This window comes from Prenolepis imparis, unplaced genomic scaffold (assembly GCF_030444845.1).
Source record: "Prenolepis imparis isolate NDT839.2.m4 unplaced genomic scaffold, iyPreImpa1.0 SCAF_1, whole genome shotgun sequence".
In the NCBI taxonomy this organism is placed as follows: Eukaryota; Metazoa; Arthropoda; class Insecta; order Hymenoptera; family Formicidae; genus Prenolepis; species Prenolepis imparis.
In genome coordinates, this window is record NW_028141159.1 from 4,378,031 (window position 1) to 4,403,417 (window position 25,387).

A 25,387-nucleotide genomic window follows, 5' to 3' on the forward strand; every position below is an offset into this window, starting at 1 on the left:
TTCATCATAGTGGAAATGTGAACCATCTCACGAGAGTTCGTTCGGCAAGAAATTTCTTGTTGAATGGTGAGATCCGAAAGAGAAAGACTGATTGAGCGAGAGAGAAACCATGTCACAAACATCACTAAGTCGTTCTCTTCATGCAACTGTCAATGCACTGATTAATGTGATGGACAATTGGATTTGTTTTCCAGTAACCGCTGACAGAATTCAAAGAATCAAACAAGGGTAATAATTAATATAATATATTTATATATAATTTATAATATAATTTATAAATAATAAATATAATAATGTATATATTTTATAATGTTTATATGTATATGGAATGCAGCTTGAATAAATATTAACTTCTAGTCAGATCTTTATATTATAATTTAATCTTTTATTTTATATAATATAACAATATTAGTTTTAATTGGTAGATTTTTAAGGATAAAATATTAAAATTAACTTTTTCTTTCAGATTTTGCGAAATTGGTGGTTTTCCAGGGGTAATTGGAGCAATCGATGGGACACATGTAGCCATAGTTTCACCTGAAGTTGAGAGAGAATATTTATTTATTAACAGAAAGTTATACCATTCGCTAAATATATTAGTTGTAAGTATATAAGTAATGAAATATATAGATATATATAGATATATAGATATATATATAGTATATATAGAAAATATTATATAATATTAATATAATACACAATAATAATAAATTACTAAATAATATATGTGATTTCAGATTTGTGATTTCAACTGCGAAATTCTCGCCGTAAATAGTGCCCATGGTGGGCGAACACATGATGCTCGAGTGTTACGATCATCAAGAATATTTGCTCATTTAGAACAGAGACACAGAGAGGGTGAAATAGATTCCTGGCTTCTAGGTAAATAATTGTATTAGCTATTATAGTAATAATATTGATACATAGAATTACAGGTACAATCGTATTCATGCTGAACTCCTTTAATAGTATTTATAATTTTCTTCTTTAATTCTGTGAAATTAAAAAGTTGGCGGCATTAATTAAAAACTAATATTGTATGTTATAGGTGATTCTGCATATCCCCTTCTACCTTTTTTGCTGACACCGAAATTAAATCAAATGGAAGGAACTCCAGGCGCAAGGTACACAGATCATCACGTCCGGACTCGTGTCACTATAGAACGATGTTTTGGCATTTTAAAGGGTCGCTGGCGTTGCTTACGGAAGGAACGAGCTTTACATTATCGTCCACAATTTGCTGGTAATTTAATTTTTTAATTTCTTTTATTATTTTATAAAATTATAATTATAACTATTTATAACTTTCCTTCTGATTAAGTTTTATTTTGCTTCTACATTATTTTGGATGTAGTTTTTTAAGTTGCTTTTATAATAATTTTATTATTCGTTATAATGGGAGCTTTCCAACAAAGACACAGCGTGACAGAGTATCATTCTATCTTTGTTGTTCACTGGTATTAAAAGAAGATAGAATGATACTCTGTATCACACATTGTGTCCTTGTTGGAAAGCTCCCAATATATGTGTATACGTCGGTTAAATATTTTTTGTCATACTTACAGCTCTCATTGTCAATGCTTGTTGCGTTCTACATAATATGGCTATTAGATGGGGGATTCCTAATGATGAAATATATCTGGATGAACTAGATGTTGCACCGCCGATACCATATAATGATATTAATGAAGAACGTGGAGAACAAACTCGTAATCGAGTAATCCAGTGGTATTTTACCAATTAATTATTTGTTTAAACATTTTTGACATCTATCAATGTTAATTAAAAATTTATAGTATAAAAATACTATATTGAATTATATTATATTAATAAATTATATAATTATATGTATTAATTACATTATATTGAATTTTTTGTAATTATAATGGAAATAATATTTGTAAATACTATTGTAAGAAAAATTTATACAAAATACATTTTTAATTTTGATATACATTATTTATTTTGCACATATTGAACATATTACATATTTTGTATATATTAGATAATTTATATAAACTATATATAGATTATTATATTATAAAACTATATTTATATAAATTATATAGATTACATAGATAACACATATATATAAGAAATAACATTTTTAATAATTTTTACTCCAAATATTGTGGACCAATAGTGAAACATTTTTTGTTTCACTCTAACTTACTGCACCAGTGTACACTAGTTCACCAATGCAGGAATAAAGAACAGACCATTATTGTTTGTATCGTACAAGTCGTTATTATTAATTAATTTTAGTTACCTCCGTCATCAAGATATCTCCACTTATTTTTTGCACTGGGATTAAATGTACAATGTACTTGTTTTGGAGTCTGTTGTATAGTTTCTACGGAATTGAGTACATCGGAGGATACCTGAAAACAGAACAAAATACCTTTATATGCTGTGTGCAAGGAATAAACATCATGCAGAAAAGAATCATTACTCACATTTGTTGGAAGATTTTCAATATCTATGTTTTCATTGTTCATCGCATTGTTATAAAAAATCTCTTTGGTAGGCTGATGGGTAGAAGTGAAATTCGGCAGATTCTGAGAAAAAACATTCTCCGTCGGGGTCTTTGAAATCAAAGTGTCTTGATACGAAGTTTGTTGCCAGGAAAAAGGCTTCTGTGAGAGCAAGGACTCCTTCGAACTTTGTAAATATGACTTATTTACAGTAGATCTCTGACTAAATGAATCATTGTCAATAGCTCCTCCTTCTGGAATATTGGGTATCCCGCTAGCTTCAAGAGTTAAAAATTCTAGTAAATCATCTTCAGCAGGAGTTGTGTTTAAAGTTCTTGGCGGACCTCCTTCAGTATCTCCAGCATAGCTCTTGTGTGTAGCCACCCTTTTCAATAAGTTAGATTTCCAATCACGCCATGTCTGTAACAAAGAAAGAATGATTATTAATGCCACATTATTATATAAAATGATTATTTCATAATATATATTATTAATAATACTAAATAAAAATTGAAACTCAACATATATTTACCTTTGCCCAATCTTTTGGCGTTTTTTGAGGGTCGGAGCCTGCACAATTAAATGCTGATGCTACTTTTTCCCATAATTCATCCTGTAAAAAAAAGAATATACATTATATTTATTTGTATTTTTTATTTACAATTTATTATATTTTTATTATTAGCGTTTGTAAAAATTATACTATTTAATAAAACATAACTTATAAAATCACTTACTATTTTTCTTTTATTTTCTCGATTATATCGCAATCTGCCTCTTCCAAAATCCGGGTGAGAATGCATAAAATTTATGAGAATTTGTTTTTGTTTTTCCGTCACATTCATTTTTCAGGAAAAAATCACAGAAAAAAGCAGTTTTTCGTAACAGTAAAAGCTGGAAATAGTGAATCTTCTTTCTTCTATACGCAGAACGCGTTTAAACATGTTTGTCGACCAAGGACGATAACAAAAAATAGTGTCATTTTAAACGTTTATGATTATTATTTCAGGTACAGTCCTTGACAAAATGTTTTTCACCACACTGGCAAATCTAGTGATTTCGTATTTTCGCTTCGTATTTTCACTTCGTTACAGAATCACGCGAACAAATTCACATGAAATAAAAGTGCGAAAAGTGAGTGATCTCACTTAAATTACAGAATCGATCCCCAGGCCATTGTTCTTTAAGGTGCCTTTTCATGCTGACGCTCGACGCTCATTTTTAGCGGCAAAAGACGTCACGTGACCAAAATTGACGAATTGGTATCTTTATTTTTGGTCACGTGACGTCTTTTGACGCTAAAAATGAGCGTCGAGCGTCAGCATGAAAAGGCACCTTTATTTGCACGTGTGCTACGCAAAATAGTCGCCGTTTCTGCTTTTTTGTGTTTAAGTTCATTTTCGTTAATCTGATTGTGTTTCGGTGAAGTTTTGATCTATTTTTATTAATTTTATTGTGAATCCCACACGATCCGTATTTTTGGTCTTTTATTTTGAATGCATATTACACATATTGAAGACGAGTATGCCGCCTGGCCTGACAAATTGCATCAGCCACCGAGCACGGTAAGATAATTTCTTACGATACAGTTTCTTTTATCACTAACACAGATTTCATATATTATTAGAACTTTATATATAGTAGGTATAGTATATTATTATATATTATAACCCCATTTTTATTACTAATAATTAATATTTTGTGTGTCTTAGGACAGAGTGCCTAATCATCAAACCTAAATATTTGTACAATCTGGTTCAAGATAATTTTTATTACTATTAAAACACTTCTTCAATCTGATGAAAGTTTTACGGAAACCTTCAAATAAGTCTTACGGTCTACACAGTCTTTGTAGCATTATCTTTACGGCTGGTATGCATATATATATTGGTATTCGTTTTATAATAGGATTGTAAATTTGGCATTATATATATTATAATTACATTTTTATTACTATAATAATTAATATTTTGTGTGTCTTAGGACAGAGTGCCTACCATCGAACCTTACGAAAGTCTTAGGAGACCTTTGAATAAGTGTCTTACGGTCTACACAGTCTTTGTAGCATTATCTTTACGGCTGTGGTATGTACTGGCATTCATTTTATAATAGAATTGTAAATTTGGCATTGTATAATATTATAACCGCATTTTTATTATTATAATAATTATTTTTTTAAATTTTAATATTGTATATTGCAGCACTTGTTCTGGTAATTATTATTACAAATATGTGTAGTGCACGAAAAATTGTATCAAAACGACATAGTAGGCGGATTATTGCCAATGAAAACGAAATAGATATTGCAGGATGTTTGGATCATCTTTTAGAGTTTAATACTGTCAATACTAATAACAATAATTGTTCTTACAATTTAGAAGATTTGCATACAATTAACAGTGAAAAAAATCATATGTTAAATATAAGTACTAATGAGATAAATAACGTAAATATTGAAATTTCATCTTTCGAGAATCATGAATGCAATAATATTCAAATAGATACAGGTGATTTTCATAATCCTATCGTTGAATTTATATATATTATATAAATCAAATTAAAGAGAATATCAATGATAATCAATTAAAAAATGCTATAGCTACATGGGTTTTGTCACACAACATTCCGCATAATGCATGTAACAAATTGTTACAAATTTTATGTCAATATACATTGTATGATTTGCCAAAAGATATACGTACATTGTTGCAAACTCCAAAACAGACTGATGTTATATCAGTATGTGGAGGAGAATACTTCTATCTGGGTTTGCATAATGTTATAAAAAAAATGTTATTGAAATATGATCAAAAATATATTAATTTACTAATTAATATTGATGGCCTTCCACTAGCAAAATCGTCGCATGCAGCATTATGGCCTATTTTATGCTCGAATACAATAAATGATACAGTATATCTCGTGGGTGCATTTTTTTGGATATAATAAACCTCAAGACTGTTTTTTTACAACCATTAGTTAACGATTTGACAAATTTAATAAATGATGGTTATATTCATGGAAATGATGTAATAAAAATTACATTATTTAATTTAATTTGTGATCCACCAGCTAAATCATTTGTGTTATGTGTCAAAGGCCATACTGGGTTTTATAGTTTATATGTACTAAATGCACGATAAAAGGCAAATATATGAATGGCAGAATTTGTTTTCCAACTGAAAAAACATGTACTTTAAGAACAGATGAATTATTTTCCATAAACGCTTATAATAAAACTTTTCAAACTGGTTACTCAATTTTAAATGATATTCCTGGGTTTTTACCGATAACGAATACAGTTTTAGATTATATGCATCTTGTATGTTTGGGTGTTATCAAAAAGTTACTACTTCTTTGGATGAAAGGGCCGTTTTCGGTACGTTTAAGCACAAAGTCGCTAAATAAAATATCACATTTATTAATATTATTTAGAAATACTACGCCGAATGATTTTGTCAGGAGGCCAAGACCTATAAGAGATGTTAAGCAATGGAAAGCCATTGAATTTAGAAATTTTCTCTTATATACAGGACCTATTGTGTTGAGACATATATTAAAGAAAGATATACCATCATTTTGTGACTCTTCATGTAGCTATAACAATTTTGATACGTCCTACTTTATGTAAAAAAGAATAATTTATTAATTTTGCTGAAAGTTTGTTATATCATTTCGTGATATCATTCGAGATATTGTACGATAAACAATATGTGTCACATAACGTTCACAATCTATTGGATCTTTGTTCTGATATAAGAAAATGTGGACCACTGGATAAGTTTAGTGCCTTTCGCTTTGAAAATCATATGTCATTCATTAAAAGAAAATTAAGAAAACATGAGAAACCATTGAAACAATTAATAAGAAGATATAATGAGATGGAAAATATAGATTTCTTCCCTGTAAAAAATAGTTGTAATGAAAAATCATTTTTATGTAAATATTTGCATCGTAATGGACCAATACCTGACAATACTGATAATACTCAATTACAATATCTAATGGTATCAAACGAAAAAGTCAGCATAAGTTGTAAAGGATATAATAGTAATTGTTGTCTTTTAAAAAACGGATTATTTATTTTGGTTCTGAATATACTATAAGATAAAGATAAAGACATATTCCTTATTGGTAAAAAATTGAGATTTGTAAATAATGTATATAATTTACCTTGTGAATCTAGTAATTTTAATATTAAAGTATTGACAGTAAATGACGATAAAATTTTTTGCTGGCCAATAACAGATTTGTTATGTAAATCATGGAAAATGCCTTATGGGAATGATTACAACACATTCGCGATATTTCCTTTAAATCATACAATATAATTTCGTGCATTACATTTATTTTTTCAATAATTTTCACGCGCATGCAAGTTGTACAGCAAATAATTGTTGAATAGAATATACATAGAAAAATGAGTAACAATGGATTTATGATTGCGGAGTTTAATGATGGATTACAAATTATACCTGCAATATGGTATAATGAAGATGAGAAATCATGTATATGGCCAGCCCATTTTAAAACTAAATTTCGTATCAATAAAGCGATATTAGGAAGAGAAGTGCCAAAAGAAAAATCTGATTGGGAATATTTATCGATTAAAAGAATTTTTGGTATAGCAGGTAAATAAGAGTTTTATTCTAAGTTTGTATATATGTATATATACATATATATAAAATTACAATAGAAGTTGTAAAACAAAAATAATATATATATATATATATATATATATATATAATTTTTGTTTTGCAACTTTTTTTGTAATTTTGTCTTTTAAATTATAGATACTTATGCCAAAGCTATGGAAAAATTAATTCTTGCTCAAGACATCGAATATAGATGATACCGGTATGCCATCTGATGAAATGAGAAAGCAAAAAAAAAATAAAAGACGTATAAAAGCAAAAAGGAGTTTGTCATCTTCAGATGAATATTCAACGAATGAAAATGAGAATTTAAACGAAGATAAAGAATTTCGTGCGAAACAAGATAATAAGATTGGAATTAAAAAACTATCATCTCTCTTTTCCAGAAATTAAACGTTTTATATCTACTAATGATTTAACTAAGAATCCTGTACAGAATTCTCCAAGTGTATTAAAAGAAATAACTTTGGAAATAAATAATAACGGTCAGTAATATATATATATATGTATATATATATATATATATATATATATATATATATATATAGTAAAATAATATAATATAAATATACAATATAATTAAAAATAATATTTATATATACAGGGTGTCCCACCAAAAGTGGCCACCCCCTTTTATCTTTTAAACTAAAAGAGATAGACCATAACAAATATATATCAAATTAAATGGTTCAAAGTGAACTTTATTGTGAGCATAGTGATTGCTTACAAAAACTATCTGTGTTAACGAACGGAGAGGTATACACAATTTTTTTTATAATACTGTGGATATTTCGATATAATAAAAGTTGTAGAACTGTTTAAAACGAATACAACGATGTTTGATTTAATGTAAATATTTTACATATTATAAGAGTTTTATTGGTTTGAAATATCGCGGGCGACGTCTACATTTCACTTTCGGCCCTGCGATACGGCCAACTTCTGGCTCGTATTATGATCAACTTCTGACTGTATTTTGATCAAAATGACAACATGACATATGTCAATTTCTAACGTACGAGTGAGAAGTTGGCCACGTCGCAGGGCCGAAAATAGAGTTCACTGTGAACCATTTAATTTGATATATATTTGTTATGGCCTATCTCTTCTAGTTTAAAAGATAAAAGGGGGTGGCCACTTTTGGTGGGACACCCTGTATAATAATATTTATATATTCGTAATATTTTTAAAAAAACGTATAAATTTTACTTTTTAGATATTACTAAGAAATCGGTTACAAAAAATATACTTGCAGAGGAATCTGCAAATATTATTGAGATTGAAGGAGATAAATCTTTTTCTTATGGTATGAATAATTGTTTTCATAAATACTAATCTTTCTTATACGTTTTTATTTAAAAAGTGATATAATATATACATTATTATATAATATTTAATACTAAATTATACACAGTAATCATTGGTCTATATTTTTTTTCAGAATTTAAGAAACAAATTTTAAGCAAATTGAATAAAATTATATACAAACTTGATATTGTAGAGAATAGAATTAATATACTCGATGAGAAAATGCAATTTTCCAATAATATCAATGAAGAATGTAATATACAATTCCCAATATCTACATTCGTCGAATTAACACATTTTGAAGAATAGTTACAAGATATCAAATTCAGGAATCAAGTGGTACACATACTTATAAATATATTTCTAATATTTTATATATTTTTTCTAATATTTTAAATATATTTTTAATATATTTTAATTTATAATAATGAGATTATTGTATATATATATATATATATATATATATATATAAGAATTGTACTATACTTAATAATTTATAACCACATTGTGTGTATGCGAATATTTAATTAGTTTGGAATTATTAATTAGTACAATTTTTATGTAAAATAATCTATTTTTATTACTCATAAAGTTTCTATCTTTTCTAGATTAATGTGTTTAAACTCGTTGGTGGAAATACAGCTCATATCATGATTCGTAACATATTAAAAAAGGCGACAACTAATGTGTTAGCCCAAAATTTTAGTTGGGCTGGGAAAAAAAATAAACGCAGTTTCAAAGACTTGGGCCTTGCAGGAGTGGTTATACGTGAGTTCATATTTTAAAGTAAATTATTAAAATTAATTTATTTTAAATTAAATCAAATTTTCAAATAAAATAAAAGTTTTGTTTAAGACACTATATGTATATAATTAATTTTATTGCATTTATATTTGTGAAACACTTTTATAGAAGCTGTTCGTACAACATTTAGCCACATGACTGACAGCGATATTGCAGAGTATACATCAAAATGACTGGCTCAAGCTTCTTTAAGGAATCAAAGAGAATGGTATATTTGTTTAATACGACAAAAACATCTTTAATTATTTATTAAAAGATATTTTTAATTGCATTTGTGAAAAAATGTACAAAAAGGTTATTTTTTTAAATAATACTGAATTTTTTATCATATTTATAATTTAATTTAATATTATTCTATAAATAAAAATTACTTTCTAATTGATTTACACAGATGCAATATATATATGTATATTTTTTATTGCATTTTATGAAAAATATCATAACAATTTTGTGTTTATATATGTGTGTAAAGTTATTTAGCTATTTTTTAAAATTCTTGTCTTTCAATTTATTTCAGCAAAACTGAAAAAATTCAAAAAAATGACGACAAGTCCGATGATTCTCTGATCTCGCATCTAGCATGATGGATAAGAATGCAAATCCTGAGACAAAGGGCGGATTAAACGATGCAAAATTAAATGCTCCATCAAACAGCACGGTTGATAAAATGAGATGCAATATGAATCTTCGACATTGAGGAAGGCTGAATCCTCGTCGGTTCTGTCCCATACAGCACAGATTGTTACAGAAAGCTTTCAGAAAGATTTCAAAATCATTCCAATGTTTCACAATTCATGTGCAACATTTCTGAAAGGATTTTGCAATATGTCATATGAAATAATGCAACAGAAATGTTTCTGAAATCTATCACATGCAATAAATTTGAAAAATTTATATATGAGTGTTGCGGAAAGCTTTCGCATGAAATAATTTTGGAAACTGCGTGAAGTGATTTTTTAATATAAGTGTATATACATATATATTATATGACAAATCAACGAAAATAGTTCGCGGTATGTATTATGAAAACTTATTATGATCTTTTAATCATATCTGCATATGTATATTATCATATATATATATATATATATATATATATATATATATATATCCCCCATAGCAAAAAATGTCACAGTGACATCACAATAAGCTCACAATAGAGTCACAAGGTGACAAAAAAATGTGATGTCACTGTGATGTCATTGTGAGATTATTGGAAGGTAACAGTGATATCATTAATCACAATTGAAGTGATATCATTGTAAAATGTCACATTGACATAACTAGTATATCACGAAATGTAACAATAAGGATAAAAAAATCTGTCATAGCAAGAAAATGTCACAGTGACATCATAAAGATGTTGTGCTGTGACGATAAAAAATATATTTAATCGTCACAGCACAACATCTTTATGATGTTATAGTGATATCATCAAAAATGTCACATTGATATAACTAGTATATCACGAAATGTAACAATAAGGATAAAAAAATCTGTCATAGCAAGAAAATGTCACAGTGACATCATAAAGATGTTGTGCTGTGACGATAAAAAATATATTTAATCGTCACAGCACAACATCTTTATGATGTTATAGTGATATCATCAAAAATGTCACATTGATATAACTAGTATATCACGAAATGTAACAATAATGATAAAAAATCCCCATAGCAAAAATATGTCACAGTGACATCATAAAGATGTTGTGCTGTGACGATCAACAATTAAAATTAGAAAAATAAAGTTTAATTTATGATATATTTAATAAATAATTTATATTTATTTATTTATATTTATTACTGCTATAACTCAATATATATTAGGGTGTCCAATTTAAAATAACACCACTTCAAATATCTCTTAAAAAATTCATCAAATAAAGGGCATCATCTACTTTATGACCTCCTTTGAATCAAACAACTTTTATTTGAAATATTTTTCTTTAAAATAGTCGCGTTCAGCAGAATGACTGCTAAGTTGTCATCTTGTCAAGACTTGACGTTGATTTGTTCTAAAAGTAAAAGAATCAATCACGTCACCGTTAATGGACGCTACTTAATGTAACCTAACCTTACCTAACCCTAATGCAAGCGTGAGCGTGTAGGCGCGTACACGTTGCCCAAAACGCTCTGCAGCGTATACGCAGTCATTGTTGTCTGTTGGTGTACCAGCACGTGTTTTTTATTTGCATAAGAGGACATTTTGACTCAAAATAAGTGATCTCAGAAGATCACTTAGCAATAAGAAGTGATTTAACACGAAAGTGAAAAACATCAACATAAAAATTAAGGTTAGTCCCAGCAAACACATTTTATAACTATATTATAACGGTTACATAACTCAATGTAACAAAATATAACAAGTAATATAACAGTATTGCAACATGTAATACTCTCATTCCTTGTAATTTCCCACTCAAGGAAGCAACAATGTTATATAATAGTTATACATTTAATTGTAACAATTATATAATGTAATATTATTGTGTTACATTAAGAACATAACTATAATATAATTAAGATATAACATATTAAGATTACTGGTTCAATATTTATATAATTGTTATATGAATGTCACATCTAATTTTCAAATGTTTTTGAATATACATGTAATATTTATATAACAACTTAATGTATGTTATGTGTTCTTAATGTATTAATTATATAATTGTTACAATTAAATGTATATACACATACACACACAACACACATCTCTCAACAAAAAATCGTAGTAACTCAATAATTTTGTATAAATTTTTTTGATGAATAATATGAATATAAACATAATGACACGATGTCAACATAAAACTTATAAATTTACATTTTTTAAAACATGCAAATTTTTCAGAAAAGCTAATATATTGACATCGTGCACTATATACATATGTTTATATTATATTATACAACAAAAAAATTTATTAAATTGTTGAGCAACTACAATTTTTCTTTTTGAGAGATGCGTGCTGTGTGTGTGCGTGCGTGCGTGCGTGTGTGTGTGTGTAAAATAATCTTTATAACAATCTTTCCTCATAATCACTTTTTAAGCTTTGTTAATAATTTTATAAAAAGATTATGTATTAATAAAAGATTAAAAATATCATTTAATTGATTTTTATTAAACTTAATGCATTAATACATATATTAAACTTAATTTTTTATATTGTTTTTGAAGCTTTAAAAGTGATTATTATATATATAATATATATATATAATAAGATTATTATATATATAATATATACATAATATAGATATATAGAGGTTATTAATTATATATAGATAAGATATAGATTATTATATATGATATATATAGATCATTAATTTTATTTAGACATTATAACTTTATAATTTTCGTAAACGAAATAATAAAACTTAAAAATTATATATTATTTTTCTAATTATCATATGGTTATTATTAAAATCACTCAATTTTATGTGTATTCTCTTATAATATACGTCCACAGAAACTTATTCTTATCATAAATGATATAATTATATATACGTATATAAACTATTTAAAATATAAATTAAATTTCTGAATGAAAATATATAACATATATGTGTAAACTTTCTATATATATATTATAAGAAAATAACGAAACAAAAACATATTTATGATATCACAAATAATTAAGATATATAAATGAATTTTTAAACTAAAACAATTTAATGTGTGTTTAACGTGTGTGAGTATATTAAATGTAAATAGCACCATGTATTATAGATTTTTTTTTTCTTCTCGTATTGCTCGTTGCTTTGCAAACCTGAACCATTCCGCAGCAGTTATATCGAATTCGGATTCAGTTAAACCTGAATGTACAGAGCATATAATATCTGTAAAATAAGTTAAAATTTAATTAATATACTGACACAATTTCATATACGCATGTATATGAAAGGAAAATTATATTTAATAATTAAATAGTATCTAATAAAAAAAATGTACGTTTGTGTAATCTAAACAGAATTGAAAAAGAATTTTAAAAAATAGTTAAATATAATTTTCAAATATTTACCACGTATATTCTTAATAAATGTTAAATTGTTTATTTTATAATTTAATCGAACGCCTTTCCAGGAACAGTTTATTGCGCATTTATTGCTGATTATTCGTTCTAAAGTACGATGAATGCTATTTCGTGGAGTGGTGCCTCCAATTTTTAGGATCAATTTTTTCTGAAATTAACAATAAATTTATGTAAATAATATATAATATAGAGATAATATCATATCAACTATACTATAAATTTAGAAAAAGAAAGTAGTTAATAATGTTTATTGAAAAATGTATAAAAACTGCATATAAAAAAGGTTATAAAAATAATTCTATATTTAAAAAAATGAAAAGTTTTACATAATACATATGAATTAATTCTCTTTACTATTTCTTTTAAAAAAATTAACGATTCTTATTCAATGGGTAATTGCATTCACTTTAATGTTCTATAATCCAACTTATTCATTTTTCTATATGGATTCTTTTTAGTATAGAAATGATATAGATGGAAATGATATAGTAAATGGTATAGATAGATCTCTATACAGATGTAGAAATAATTGCAAATGAAAAATAACTTACAAATTGCGATGCAGCAACTTCGTTTGATATAATTAAATTTTCGAATTCTTTTATAGATTCAACTGTTTGTAGTGGCAATAAGGGCATTATCATTACCATATCATTTTCTGTCAATTCTGCATCATTACGTTGACCAGACTCCAATGTACTTAATCTTCTCGAGATACTTTTTAGCTCGAAATTGGTAGCAACGTTTGCACGTATAACTTTATCTAAACCTGCTACAATTAAAAAGAAACGTATAGCGTGTATATATATATATATATATATATATATATATATATATATGTATGTATATATATTTCTGTATATTTTTATAATTGCAAACATCATCCATATAATTGACACACACGCACAGTGTTAGTATTAAATATTAAGTATATTAGAGTATTAAATATATGAGTATTAAATATTTAATAAATTCTTAAAATTGTACATATAATACATTGCAGATATAATTGTCATAACTTACTTTCTATCCGTTCTAGAATTTTATAAATATCTTGTATTTCTGGAAGTTCTAAGATAGGAATACTCTCAATATCCATTATACCAGAGGGTGATGCGGACTTATCAGAATATGTAATTTTTTTTGTTTTTTCATTAGAACTGCATTTGTTGTTATCTACAGATTACAATTGTTGGTTATTTAATATTTACATTTTATTATATTCATAGAAATTGTAAGATATATAAACTTACTTGTGCGTGATACTGAAATTTCATTATCAGTATTTTTGGAAACAAAACAATTTGAATTTTTATCAGTACTGGAAGTATTGATAGATTGGCAACAATTATCTTTTTGCTGAGAATTGTATTCAGGAATAGAATTAAAAACAGGTCGATTAATATCTGCAAATAAAATAAAATAAAATAAAATAATAAGAAAAATAACAACAAACAAAAATAAATAAGCATCTCAAATATTCAGCAATTATATAAAAACATTTAATTCAAAGTAAATGTTAAAATTTACTCTGTTTCAAGTGTTTAACCGATTTGTTTTTTTCGTTATCGTAATTTTCTTCATCATCATCACACGCGTTTCTTTCTTCATCATTCGAATCGTCAGTATAATCATTTTCATCGTTCTCAGAAAAATAATATTCATTTTTCTTTAATTTTCTTTGCCCTCGGCCACATTTTTCTTCATCAGTCGTACCATACTGAGCATCTGCAGCTGATTTGCGGGCAGATGCAAGTGACGCTACCCAAATAATAATAATAATAAATACATATGTACATATAAATATAATAACAATAACAATAACATCCGTAATAATATATAGTAATTATAATAAATTAATTTTTGACACAAAATATAAATAAAATATGCATTTACACGTTAAAAAATTAAAATAATGAAAATATTATAATTAAAATATAGTATTCATAAAATTATAACTTACAACAATATTTTATCACCGTTATATCAAATCTTGACCATAATTTTTTATCCGGTTCAGCTCGATTTTTAATAAGCGAACTGATATTCTTTGTATTAGGCCACCAACAAATAAAGACATCATTATTTCGTTGAATCCAATTTGTTGGAATCTCTGAGAAAGATTCATCAGCTAAAAATTGTACAATTGCGTACAATTTTGTTTCGGACATTTTCTCTGAAAAAAATATATATGCAGAATACAGAGTTTCTTATAATTCGCACACCACCCGTAATGTTCAGGTAGAACGATGGGTATCGAGGATGTGTGTGAGTTTGACACTACATTCTATTAATATATGTATATATGTACATAGCTATTATTCTTTGTAGAATATAAAGTTTGTTATAAATGTTTTTACAAAAAACACTATACACTTTTTATAATTGTTCGGAATCTTTAAATAGTAGTAACAGCGGTAACACGCGCACTATGGAGTCAGGTAGGCACACAGATTGACGACACAAAGAAATCGACGATTTGATATGCACAAAAAAAACAGCACTATAAGCAGGATTCTGTAAATATATATTTACAGAATCCTGCGCGATGAACAAAGATCGCGCCGACACAAGAAGAAATTGCAAGAAGTGCAATTTCTAGAACGAAAGTATTGTCCGTGAAAAAAGGCGTGGTACAAAATAATCTTAATTATAGGTAATATCAAAGTATTTATTTAATATTTTAAACAACTTAAAGCTAAAACCAACCACAGCAATACATAGCAATATATGAAAATCAATAGTCATAAAAAACCTGCAGTATTATCTCATCATTCTTTAAAAAAAAAACACTAAGATATTTAATCTTGGTAATGATAAAGCTGTTAAAAAGAACATTACTGCAAGATGAGAATAATTCTTTAAAAGAAAAAATCAAAATAAGAATAATTAGGTACATGCATGCAAAAGTGGAATTATAACAAATGTGTTTTGCAACTCAAGATGTTTTAATTTCAAACATTTTGTTTTTATGTTTGTTGCCGGCAATTTTTCTATGTTAAAAGGACTTGTTTCCAAAAAAGTTTGTATACCTAGTAGTTCTTTAGAATCACATGGAGTGTTAAAAAATGGTTCGGTATATAAAATTCGCTTTACATTTATGTATGGAACATCATTACTATCTAAAATTATTTCTAAAATAAATGCCAAAGAATTATCGTTCAACAAACAACAGTTTTCATTTTCTTTTGTAAAAATATTGAAGCCATTGAACTCTAAATGAGATATATCATTAGTGTTTTGAATTGTCTTTTTAATATGAATAATAGGATATGACTTTAAATATGATTTTTCTAATGGAAGTTGATTTAATTCGAAAATTCGATTAGAATATTCCTCTAATGGTTTGCCACAATTTTTTATTCGCTTTTTAATTTTTTGCATGTGATTCTCAAATTTAAAACAACTAAAAGCATCTAAACATCCAAAAGTTTTGACATCATTTGCAAGATGTTCTAAATTATGAATATTATGTGAAAGATATTCCAGTCCAAAAGCATTTCTATAGTTTGAAATAAACCAGGTTATCAAGGAATGTGCGAAATCGTTAAGAATTAAACATTTTTTTGGATCTGCAAATATACGAATAGCTATACTTAGTGATAAAAAATGATTATAATAGTCTTTAGACAAAAATGGCTTTAACAAAACTAAACCCAAATAAAGTAAAAAAAGGCGAACTTCCGTAGCTTTCCAACTATCAATATATAATAAACTTTTTGGCATTCTCGAAAATTCTTTAGTTATACATTTTCTTGTGTCAAGTAGATGTTTATTAATGGAATCAATTGCAACTTTGGATAATCTTACACCTTTTTTACCCCTGACATAAAATTGTAATAAACGCCTCGATCCTAAACAAACAAGGTGCATGTAATCTAAAGGAATTTGTGAAATCATATCTATAGGGAGATTTTCTAAAATTGAATCACCTATATGATGCTCCTCTTGACTACGAGTACGAAATGATTCATTTGTTCTTAATGTGCAATTAATTTCCGGAAAGACAACTCGATTACATACAAAATCACCTTCTTGAAAACATTTTGAACATGAAAAATAACCTGTGTGACCTTTGGTACATGTGATTAATGATTTTGCAGGAGCATCGCATAAAATTGCATTCAATATGATTTTACAATGGAAATTATTATCTAATAATATACCATCTCGAAAAACAATTTGTGCTTCATTAACAAAAGGACGAAGAAAATCATTTACATTATTCGGTTTGGACATTCCGTGAAATATCCCAACTGCAAAAGGCTCGGTATAAAGATCTTTAATTTCAATTGATGCGAAAATAGGCCAAAACTGGCTACTTGAACTTTTACTTAAAGGTAGACCATCGATATTAATATTTATTTTTATTTCACGAGGCATAATTTTACAATATTTTGATATAGAGTATTTTATTCCCGAAGCTAATCCAAAATGAATGTATCTTCCACCACTAACAGCAGATATATTTTGAAAAGTATTACGTGGTGTTTTCATTAAAGTTCTACACGTTTCAGGTAAATCATTATGACCATGTTTCCGCAAAATAAAAAGAAGTTGATCTACAGTATCTTGAGGAATACAATGCTTTGAAACTAAGATTTGCAAATCTTCTTGTAAACTTAAGTTTTGTACATTTTGTACCGAGATTTCATTATTAAAATCAATTGATTTGGAAGAAAAATTAGACAATGAAGAACTATCTTGATCTGATGCAATAGGAATGTCAAAACTATTAGATGCTGAAAAACTATTATCCATTGATGGATTAAAGATATTATTAGATGCATCGAAAATGTTATCACTGAGAAGAGTATTAGTTTCATTTGAAAATGTATTCTCTGAGTTAGAGTTACAAGCTGAGTTAGAGTTACAAATATTAGAATTAATTTTAAAATGTTTTTTGGAAACATTTGATGTTATAGTTGTAATTTTATGTAATTGTGACATATGACATGAAATCAATTGATTTTTACGTCTTTTTGATAAATGGTGATATGTTTTTGGCATGTTGATAATTTTGATCGATTATTTAAATTAGAACAAATTTAAAAAATTAAGTTATAGTAGTTAGAAAAAAATAATAAAATATAAAATTTGAAAATTAATAAATCTTAGTTAACTATATAAGATACAAAATCATATGCAAATATTAATAAAATACAAGTAAACTTTACATACAAATAATCAAATTAATCTGAAACAAAATGCGAATAGATAATATGGCAATAAGCATATTAAAAATTAAATAAAATATGCGATATATATATAAACTGTATATGCAAAATATCTTAAAGAGCAGTTTTAAAAAATTAATACACTTATTGACAATGACTTATTGTAAAATATATGAAAACCATAAAAATTGATGCTTCGATGACACTTCACAAATGTCTGATGATGAATAAAATATTTACTGATTGAATCTATTAAGTATATAATATTAATAAAGAACATATAATATGCAAATAATAATTATGAAATAAGACATACAATATATATATATATATATAGCGTACAGATTACAATATTTTTATATGGCTATATCGCTATATAACCTAAAAAATTTTGCAATATTAATAATTGTATATTTACACTTTCCGCCTTCTTCAATATATAAAATCCAGCATTCCACAGCTCACCCACAATAATTGTGTACTTACGATGAACGAATTACAGATGATCGAATAGCAATAGCTCAGGGTCTCTCGAGATGTGGCGATCAAATCTTTCAATGGAGAGAGTTTTAATCTCTGTAAGAAAAAGCATATTAGAGGAATGACGAACATCGCAGTTATATAAAATATATAACAGTCTTATAATAAGTACTTTAAATATACTTACAGTCTTTGGTTTATGTAAAGAAAGTGAATCTTTTGCAACACGAAGGCACAGCACAATATTTTTTGCCGGCTTTCCCGCCAACAATAAATCAACCATAAATCATATTTTATTAGAGAGGCGATCACGTATCACTTTGACACCAGCGCTACTTTAACATTGGTTTTTCATTGTCACCACATTATGCATTTAGCACGCGGGAAAAGACCGTGTGTATACAAAAACCGCGAAATTTAGCAGCATTGCACAAAACACGCAAATGAAGAAACATATAACTATTTTTCGTACACATTATATAACAACACAGTAAACGAGTTATATACTTTATATAATAAATATTATGTAACAGCTGTTATTTTAATTTTTTATTCTAATGTTATATAACTGTTATAATAGGTATTTACTAATATATTATATAGCAACGGCAAACAGATGATATATAAATTTATGTAATAAATATATAACAGCTGTTATATTAATTTTTTGTTTCAATGTTATATAACTGTTATAATATATGCGTTTGCTAGTATGTTATATAGCAATAATAAATAGATAATACATAACAATTATATAATAAAAATATAACGTTGTTATTTTAATTTTTGACTCCAATGTTATATAACTGTTATAATATGTGTTTGCTGGGGTATATATACAATATTTTTTTGTCTTATGTTTGTCTTATATTTTTTCATATTTATTGTAACAAGATATCTTTTTTTTATTGTATATGTATATTTAGGAAAAAAAATATTTTTTGTGAAAAATATGGGTCGCAAACGAAAACACTCAATATTTTATAGTGCAAGACATAAACGAAGGTTAGTTGCAAGAAACACAGTAACAGATATGAATATGATAACTCATCAGACTGATTCTGCGGATTCTATGGCAATAATTAATAATAATAATGATCAACTAATTGTTGTTGATGAGAATGCTTCATCTTTATGTGATTCTGATAAAGTATACTCAGATAGAAATCTAAATCAATCTTGTGATGAAAGTGATGAAAATAATATTAACTTTTTGAATGAAAATAATGCCTGTATGATACAAAATTACACGGATGCAAATAAGCTGCAAGCTATAGTCGATAACAATTATGAAAATCTGTGTTTAAATGATAACGAAACTTTTATACATGACATAAGTAAATGGGCTATTGAAAAAAAGATATCACATAAATCACTCCGTCGCCTTTTACAGATATTGCAAACACACACTAATTATACTTTACCTAAAGATCCACGTACATTATTGCAAACTCCTAAATCAACTGAAATTATACAAATTGAAAACGGAGATTACTGCCACTTAGGTCTTCTAAAAATTATTAAAGAACGTAAAAGATTGAATTTTGCTCTTGATAACATTCAATTATTTATAAATATTGATGGTTTACTTATATATAAGTCTTCCGCAAAGAGTTTATGGCCAATATTATGTGCAGATAATATTATAAACAATATATATGTCATTGCCTTATATTATGGTGAAGGAAAACCAAAAAATGCAAACGAGTTTTTAAAAATGTTTGTAGATGATGCTATTGCTTTTATAAATAATGGGATTGATTATGAGGGACAGATCATAAAAGTCGAAATTAAAGCAATAATTTGTGACGCTCCTGCTAAATCATTTATTTTAAATGTAAAAGGACACACTGGACATAATAGTTGCACTAAATGCATTATTGAAGGTGATAATATAGAAGGACATATATGTTTTCCATACACATCTAATATGATGTTCCGTAATGATAAAGAATTTTTTACTGGATCTTATAATCTTGATTATCAAACTGGTGACACAATTTTAAAAAATATACCAAATCTAGGCTTAGTTACAAATGTGCCACTAGATTATATGCACCTGGTATGTTTGGGTGTTATGCATAAACTTATTATGTTATGGCTTTCAGGACCACTTAAGACAAGATTATCAAATTTAGACAAAGAAAAAATTTCTAAGAAACTAATAAAGTTACGCAATTATATTCCTTCTGATTTTGCTCGAAAACCAAGATCATTAAAGTACATGAAACATTGGAAAGCCACAGAATATCGGCAATTTTTATTATATACGGGTCCTATTATATTGAAAGGAATACTACAAGAAAATGTATATTTAAATTTTTTAACATTACATGTAGCAATCACTATTCTTGCACTTCCTACTTTAACATCAAACTACTTTAACATCAAACTTCTATTATAAAATATGCAGAAAATTTATTAAAACATTTTGTAAAATCATTTCAAGTTATCTACGGTTCTAAATATATTTCACATAATATTCATAATTTATTACATCTTGCTGCAGACGTAAAACAATTTGGTGCTCTGGATAAATTCAGTGCATTTAAATTTGAGAATTATATGTCTACGTTAAAGAAATTAATTCGTAAAACTAACCAACCATTACAGCAATTAATAAGAAGATTTGCAGAAATTGAGACAATACATAATAATGAAACATTCAAAATATATTCAAATTCATATGGAAAAATGTTTTACACACTCTCATTGTGATGGTCCTATTACGAAAGATTTCATTTCTGTACAACAATATAAAATTTTTTGCAATAATCAATATTATATTAACTGTGATGATTCAAAAAATAATTGCATTTCTTTTGAAAATGGACAACTAATGTCAATTTTAAATTTCATTAAATCTAATGACAATAAAATGTATGCTATTGGCAAAGTGCTTGTGTTAGTGGAAGATTTATATACACAGCCTATTTCGTCATTAACTTTAAATATTGGTATCATGTCTGAATATTCTCATCTTCAGACATGGGAGTTTGATAAAATTAGAGCAAAAATGTTGAAAATGCCTTATAAAAAAAATTATATTATATTTCCGATGTTACACACAACTGAATAATACATATGTTTAATATTAATTTGCATTTATAATAAAATAATTAAACGTAATTCTAATACTCTAATATAAATTGCAAATATTATTATTATTATTATCGTCACATTTTTATTATATTATAGATTATTTATAATTTTAATGCTGATAAATTTTTATTTACAGTTATTATAATGGCGTATAATATTGTGGAGTTCGAAGATGGTTTACAAATTGTTCCTTCTGAATGGTTAACTGAAAATAATAAGGAATGTAAATGGCCATCATATACAAGTCAAATTAAGATAAATAAAGCAATTATGAAAAGAATATCTCCTTCTGATGATTGGCAATTATATAAAATAATCCGTATTTTTGGTAGCAGCGGTTAGTAATATAAAAATGTATTTTATTTTTTTTATCAAAAATTATATAAATTAAAATTATAATATATATGTATTAAAAGTATATATTAAAATTTAAATTTTAAGTGATATTTGATTATAAAATATATAAAAACAAAAATCTAATTTTTAATATTCAAAAATTTTATACGTTTTAGATGGTGATGATGGAAATGACCTCAAAAAATCGAGATATCAACGAGCAAAAAAAAATACAGGTTCCTCTCCTGATAATTCTGATACAAGTGACACAAGCATCAATAAATTAAAAACTCGCAATGATTTAGAGTTAGATGATTTTCCTAATACAAAAGCTTTAACAATAAATAAGAGCAAAATCTGTGAAATAAAGACACGATTAATACAAGGTGATAAGAAAATGAATCGAGTAAAAAAAATTTCAAGTTCTTCTTCTGATAATTCAGATAGAACTGACACAAGCAATGATTTAGATGAAGCTTCTAATATATCAAACGATTTAAATAAAAGCAAAATGACCTATGAAATAAAAAAACCACTGATAAAAAGTGATAAGAAAATAACTAAGCCTCTGATACAAATAAGTAATGAAAAAATAATTAATATTGTCTAAAAAAATTTCTGCAGTTACATGTAGTAAATCTATAAGTTCACAAGAACATCGAACAGCAAATAAAGATGACCTTGTTCCACAAAATTCAGATACTACATCCTATACAATATCTACATCCAATACTTGTAATGCTGAGATTGATTTAGGTAAAATATATCTGTTATTAATTTTAAATTTTTGTAAAAGCTTACCTATATATATATTATTAAAGTTTTAATTTTTTTTATTTATATCACTGTAAACATATATTTAAAATGGTATATAATTCATAATATATAATCTGAGTAAATATACAATAATATGTGTCATCATTATTTTTGCAGATTTTCATAATTTAATTATCAGGAAACTAAATGCAGTATTGTTAAATCTTGCAACAATTGATGAACGTTTAATAAAGTTGGATAATCACATAAGAAGAAATGAGGATACGGATTCAAAAGAAAATGAAGATTATGATTTCGATTTGCCAGCAGATACCGTAGAACAATTACAGAGAATTGATAATCAATTAAAAAACAAATGTGTTGCTGCAGAAATGGTATATACAAAATATTATCATTTTATACTCACGATTAGAAACATTTTATTGAAATGTCTTATAAAAAGCAATATTTTGGACATATTTATTTATTTATATAATGTTAAATAATTTTAAAGAAGTTAAAAGAAAAGTAATGTTAACTTTTTTTATAAGAGAAAAACAAATGTTTATTATTTTGATATTTTTAGATCCTAAACTGATATTAATTAAATTATTTCATATTTTTAGACAAGACAATTGAGCCTTTTAGGAGGTAAGGATCATCATGATGTGATTTCGTACATGATGAAACATATTTTAACAAATAAATTAGCAATGGAATATAGTTAGGCTGGTGCAAAATTGAAAAATGCCTTTAAAAATGCTCTTCGCATTACTATATGTATCATAAGTAAGTATATAAATATTTAATCACAGAAATGTTTTTATTGACGTATTTTTGACACTTTATATATAGCATTCTATGTATGGTTATATTGGATGATGCTATTAGAACTCTAATATCATCATTCAATAATATGTATGTCATAGGAATATAAAATAATTTTGAATAGTATATATACATATATATATATATAAAATTAAGTCGCTTTAAATTTTTATATAATCTATAATCACACATATCTGTTTAAACTTGTTGTTAAATGCTGCGCGAACTTCAAGAAGCAATTTAACAAATAAGGAAGTTGAGGATATAATTGCAAGATGGCTAATTTTAGCCAAGCAGAGATTTGACCGAGATTTGTAAGTTATATATAATAATATACCTCAATTTAACTATTTTATCATCTTATCTCAAACTTTTTATTTTTATAAGAAACTGATTTTAAAGAGGGTGAACACATGCACTATCTGTTCATTATTGCGTGTATTAGTTTTTTTAAATTAAATACAACGTTTAAGAACTTATTGTTATTTTTGTATAGAATATTTATTGCAGAATTGACTTATTGCACCTATGTATAACAATCACATATTTCTTTTTAGGACAAAGGAAGAACGAAAAAAGAGATGCGAAAATGAGGAGATCTAAACAAAAAAAAGGACAGGTTATTAAATATAGTAATTTTAATATATAATAAATAATATTTGAACGTTTATTATTCAGTTCATTATTACATTTATTACACAGTTTATTATTATTACGTTTATTTATAGATTTTATAAAGAGTTTATTTTTGCATATGTACTTTTTTTATTTTGAATGTATTAATTTCATACACAGTAATTATATATATTGAAATTTTTTATTTTGAATGTATTAATTTCATACACAGTAATTATATATATTGAAATTGTTTATCAAGGCAGAGAAAAGTATAGAATCGAAGGGTCTGAATAACTCAGTTGGTGAGAGCAGTCGCCCGGCAAGCGAAAGATCTCGGGTTCGATTCAGCGACTTTCGGATCTATATTTTTCTCACCTATAATTTTATAGGGGGGTTAGAGGGGAGTCGGGAAATAAATCTCGAATTGAGATTATTCCCAAATAAAGTCTTATAATATAAGAATTAGTCTTAGTCAGTGTTGGTCAATAAAATCTTAAACCTTAATTATATATATATTTTATTATTTAAATGGTTACAGTATTAAATACATATGCATAGTTGTAAGTGCAATAAAGTAATTATTAAATATTATTTTTTAAATATAGTGTAGAACGAGAAAAGTTATAATAATATATACAGTTGAATATTAAAGTAATATTAAAGTAATTTAAAGTTCTAAGTATTTTAGTATTTTTATGCGTAGCTGTAGCATAAAAAATGAACAATCACTATTTTTATTTTATTAATGCCTATATATTAAAAAGTTATGCGCATTTAAGTTTTCTAACAATTGTATCAATTTTTTTTTCATAATTCTGA

General features: G+C 26.3%; 4 protein-coding genes and 3 long non-coding RNA genes across 16 annotated transcripts in view; 4 read left to right on the forward strand and 3 right to left on the reverse strand.

The window, feature by feature from the left end:
* LOC145939490 (uncharacterized) overlaps positions 1 to 25,387 on the reverse strand; it is a 342,686-nt gene that overhangs the window by 100,540 nt on the left and 216,759 nt on the right. The window lies entirely within an intron of this gene.
* Positions 1 to 25,387, forward strand: part of Bi (T-box transcription factor bifid) — a 265,203-nt gene that overhangs the window by 76,952 nt on the left and 162,864 nt on the right. The gene's annotated exons all lie outside the window — the stretch shown is intronic.
* Positions 1 to 25,387, reverse strand: part of LOC145944199 (uncharacterized) — a 93,500-nt gene that overhangs the window by 6,924 nt on the left and 61,189 nt on the right. The gene's annotated exons all lie outside the window — the stretch shown is intronic.
* Positions 3,837 to 4,774, forward strand: LOC145943997 (uncharacterized). The gene is made up of 4 exons (XR_014426606.1): positions 3,837 to 4,039; positions 4,187 to 4,346; positions 4,458 to 4,558; positions 4,676 to 4,774. It is a non-coding gene; the product is annotated as an uncharacterized LOC145943997 (long non-coding RNA).
* On the forward strand, positions 8,689 to 9,443 carry LOC145943242 (uncharacterized). The gene is made up of 3 exons (XR_014426493.1): positions 8,689 to 8,776; positions 9,046 to 9,223; positions 9,350 to 9,443. It is a non-coding gene; the product is annotated as an uncharacterized LOC145943242 (long non-coding RNA).
* Positions 12,655 to 19,731, reverse strand: LOC145942879 (uncharacterized). 4 transcript variants are annotated; one of them, XM_083050044.1, is made up of 9 exons: positions 19,116 to 19,731; positions 18,867 to 19,024; positions 15,235 to 15,447; positions 14,802 to 15,032; positions 14,525 to 14,677; positions 14,295 to 14,447; positions 13,823 to 14,040; positions 13,260 to 13,419; positions 12,655 to 13,077 (listed from the first exon to the last, which is right to left on the reverse strand). In XM_083050044.1, the coding sequence occupies exons 3-9, from the start codon at positions 15,440 to 15,442 to the stop codon at positions 12,962 to 12,964; spliced, it is 1,239 nt and encodes a 412-aa protein (XP_082906170.1). In that variant the 5' UTR covers positions 15,443 to 15,447; positions 18,867 to 19,024; positions 19,116 to 19,731; the 3' UTR covers positions 12,655 to 12,961. The 4 variants fall into 4 exon arrangements, with proteins under 4 accessions (XP_082906170.1, XP_082906150.1, XP_082906140.1 ...); XM_083050024.1 differs by having other exon boundaries at positions 12,657 to 13,077; positions 13,823 to 14,043; positions 18,935 to 19,024; positions 19,116 to 19,728; XM_083050014.1 differs by having other exon boundaries at positions 12,657 to 13,077; positions 13,823 to 14,043; positions 19,116 to 19,728.
* LOC145944217 (uncharacterized) lies at positions 19,849 to 23,850 on the forward strand. The gene is made up of 4 exons (XM_083052438.1): positions 19,849 to 19,933; positions 22,167 to 22,367; positions 23,300 to 23,517; positions 23,749 to 23,850. Exons 2-4 carry the CDS (start codon positions 22,175 to 22,177, stop codon positions 23,848 to 23,850), a joined length of 513 nt encoding a protein of 170 aa, XP_082908564.1. The 5' UTR covers positions 19,849 to 19,933; positions 22,167 to 22,174.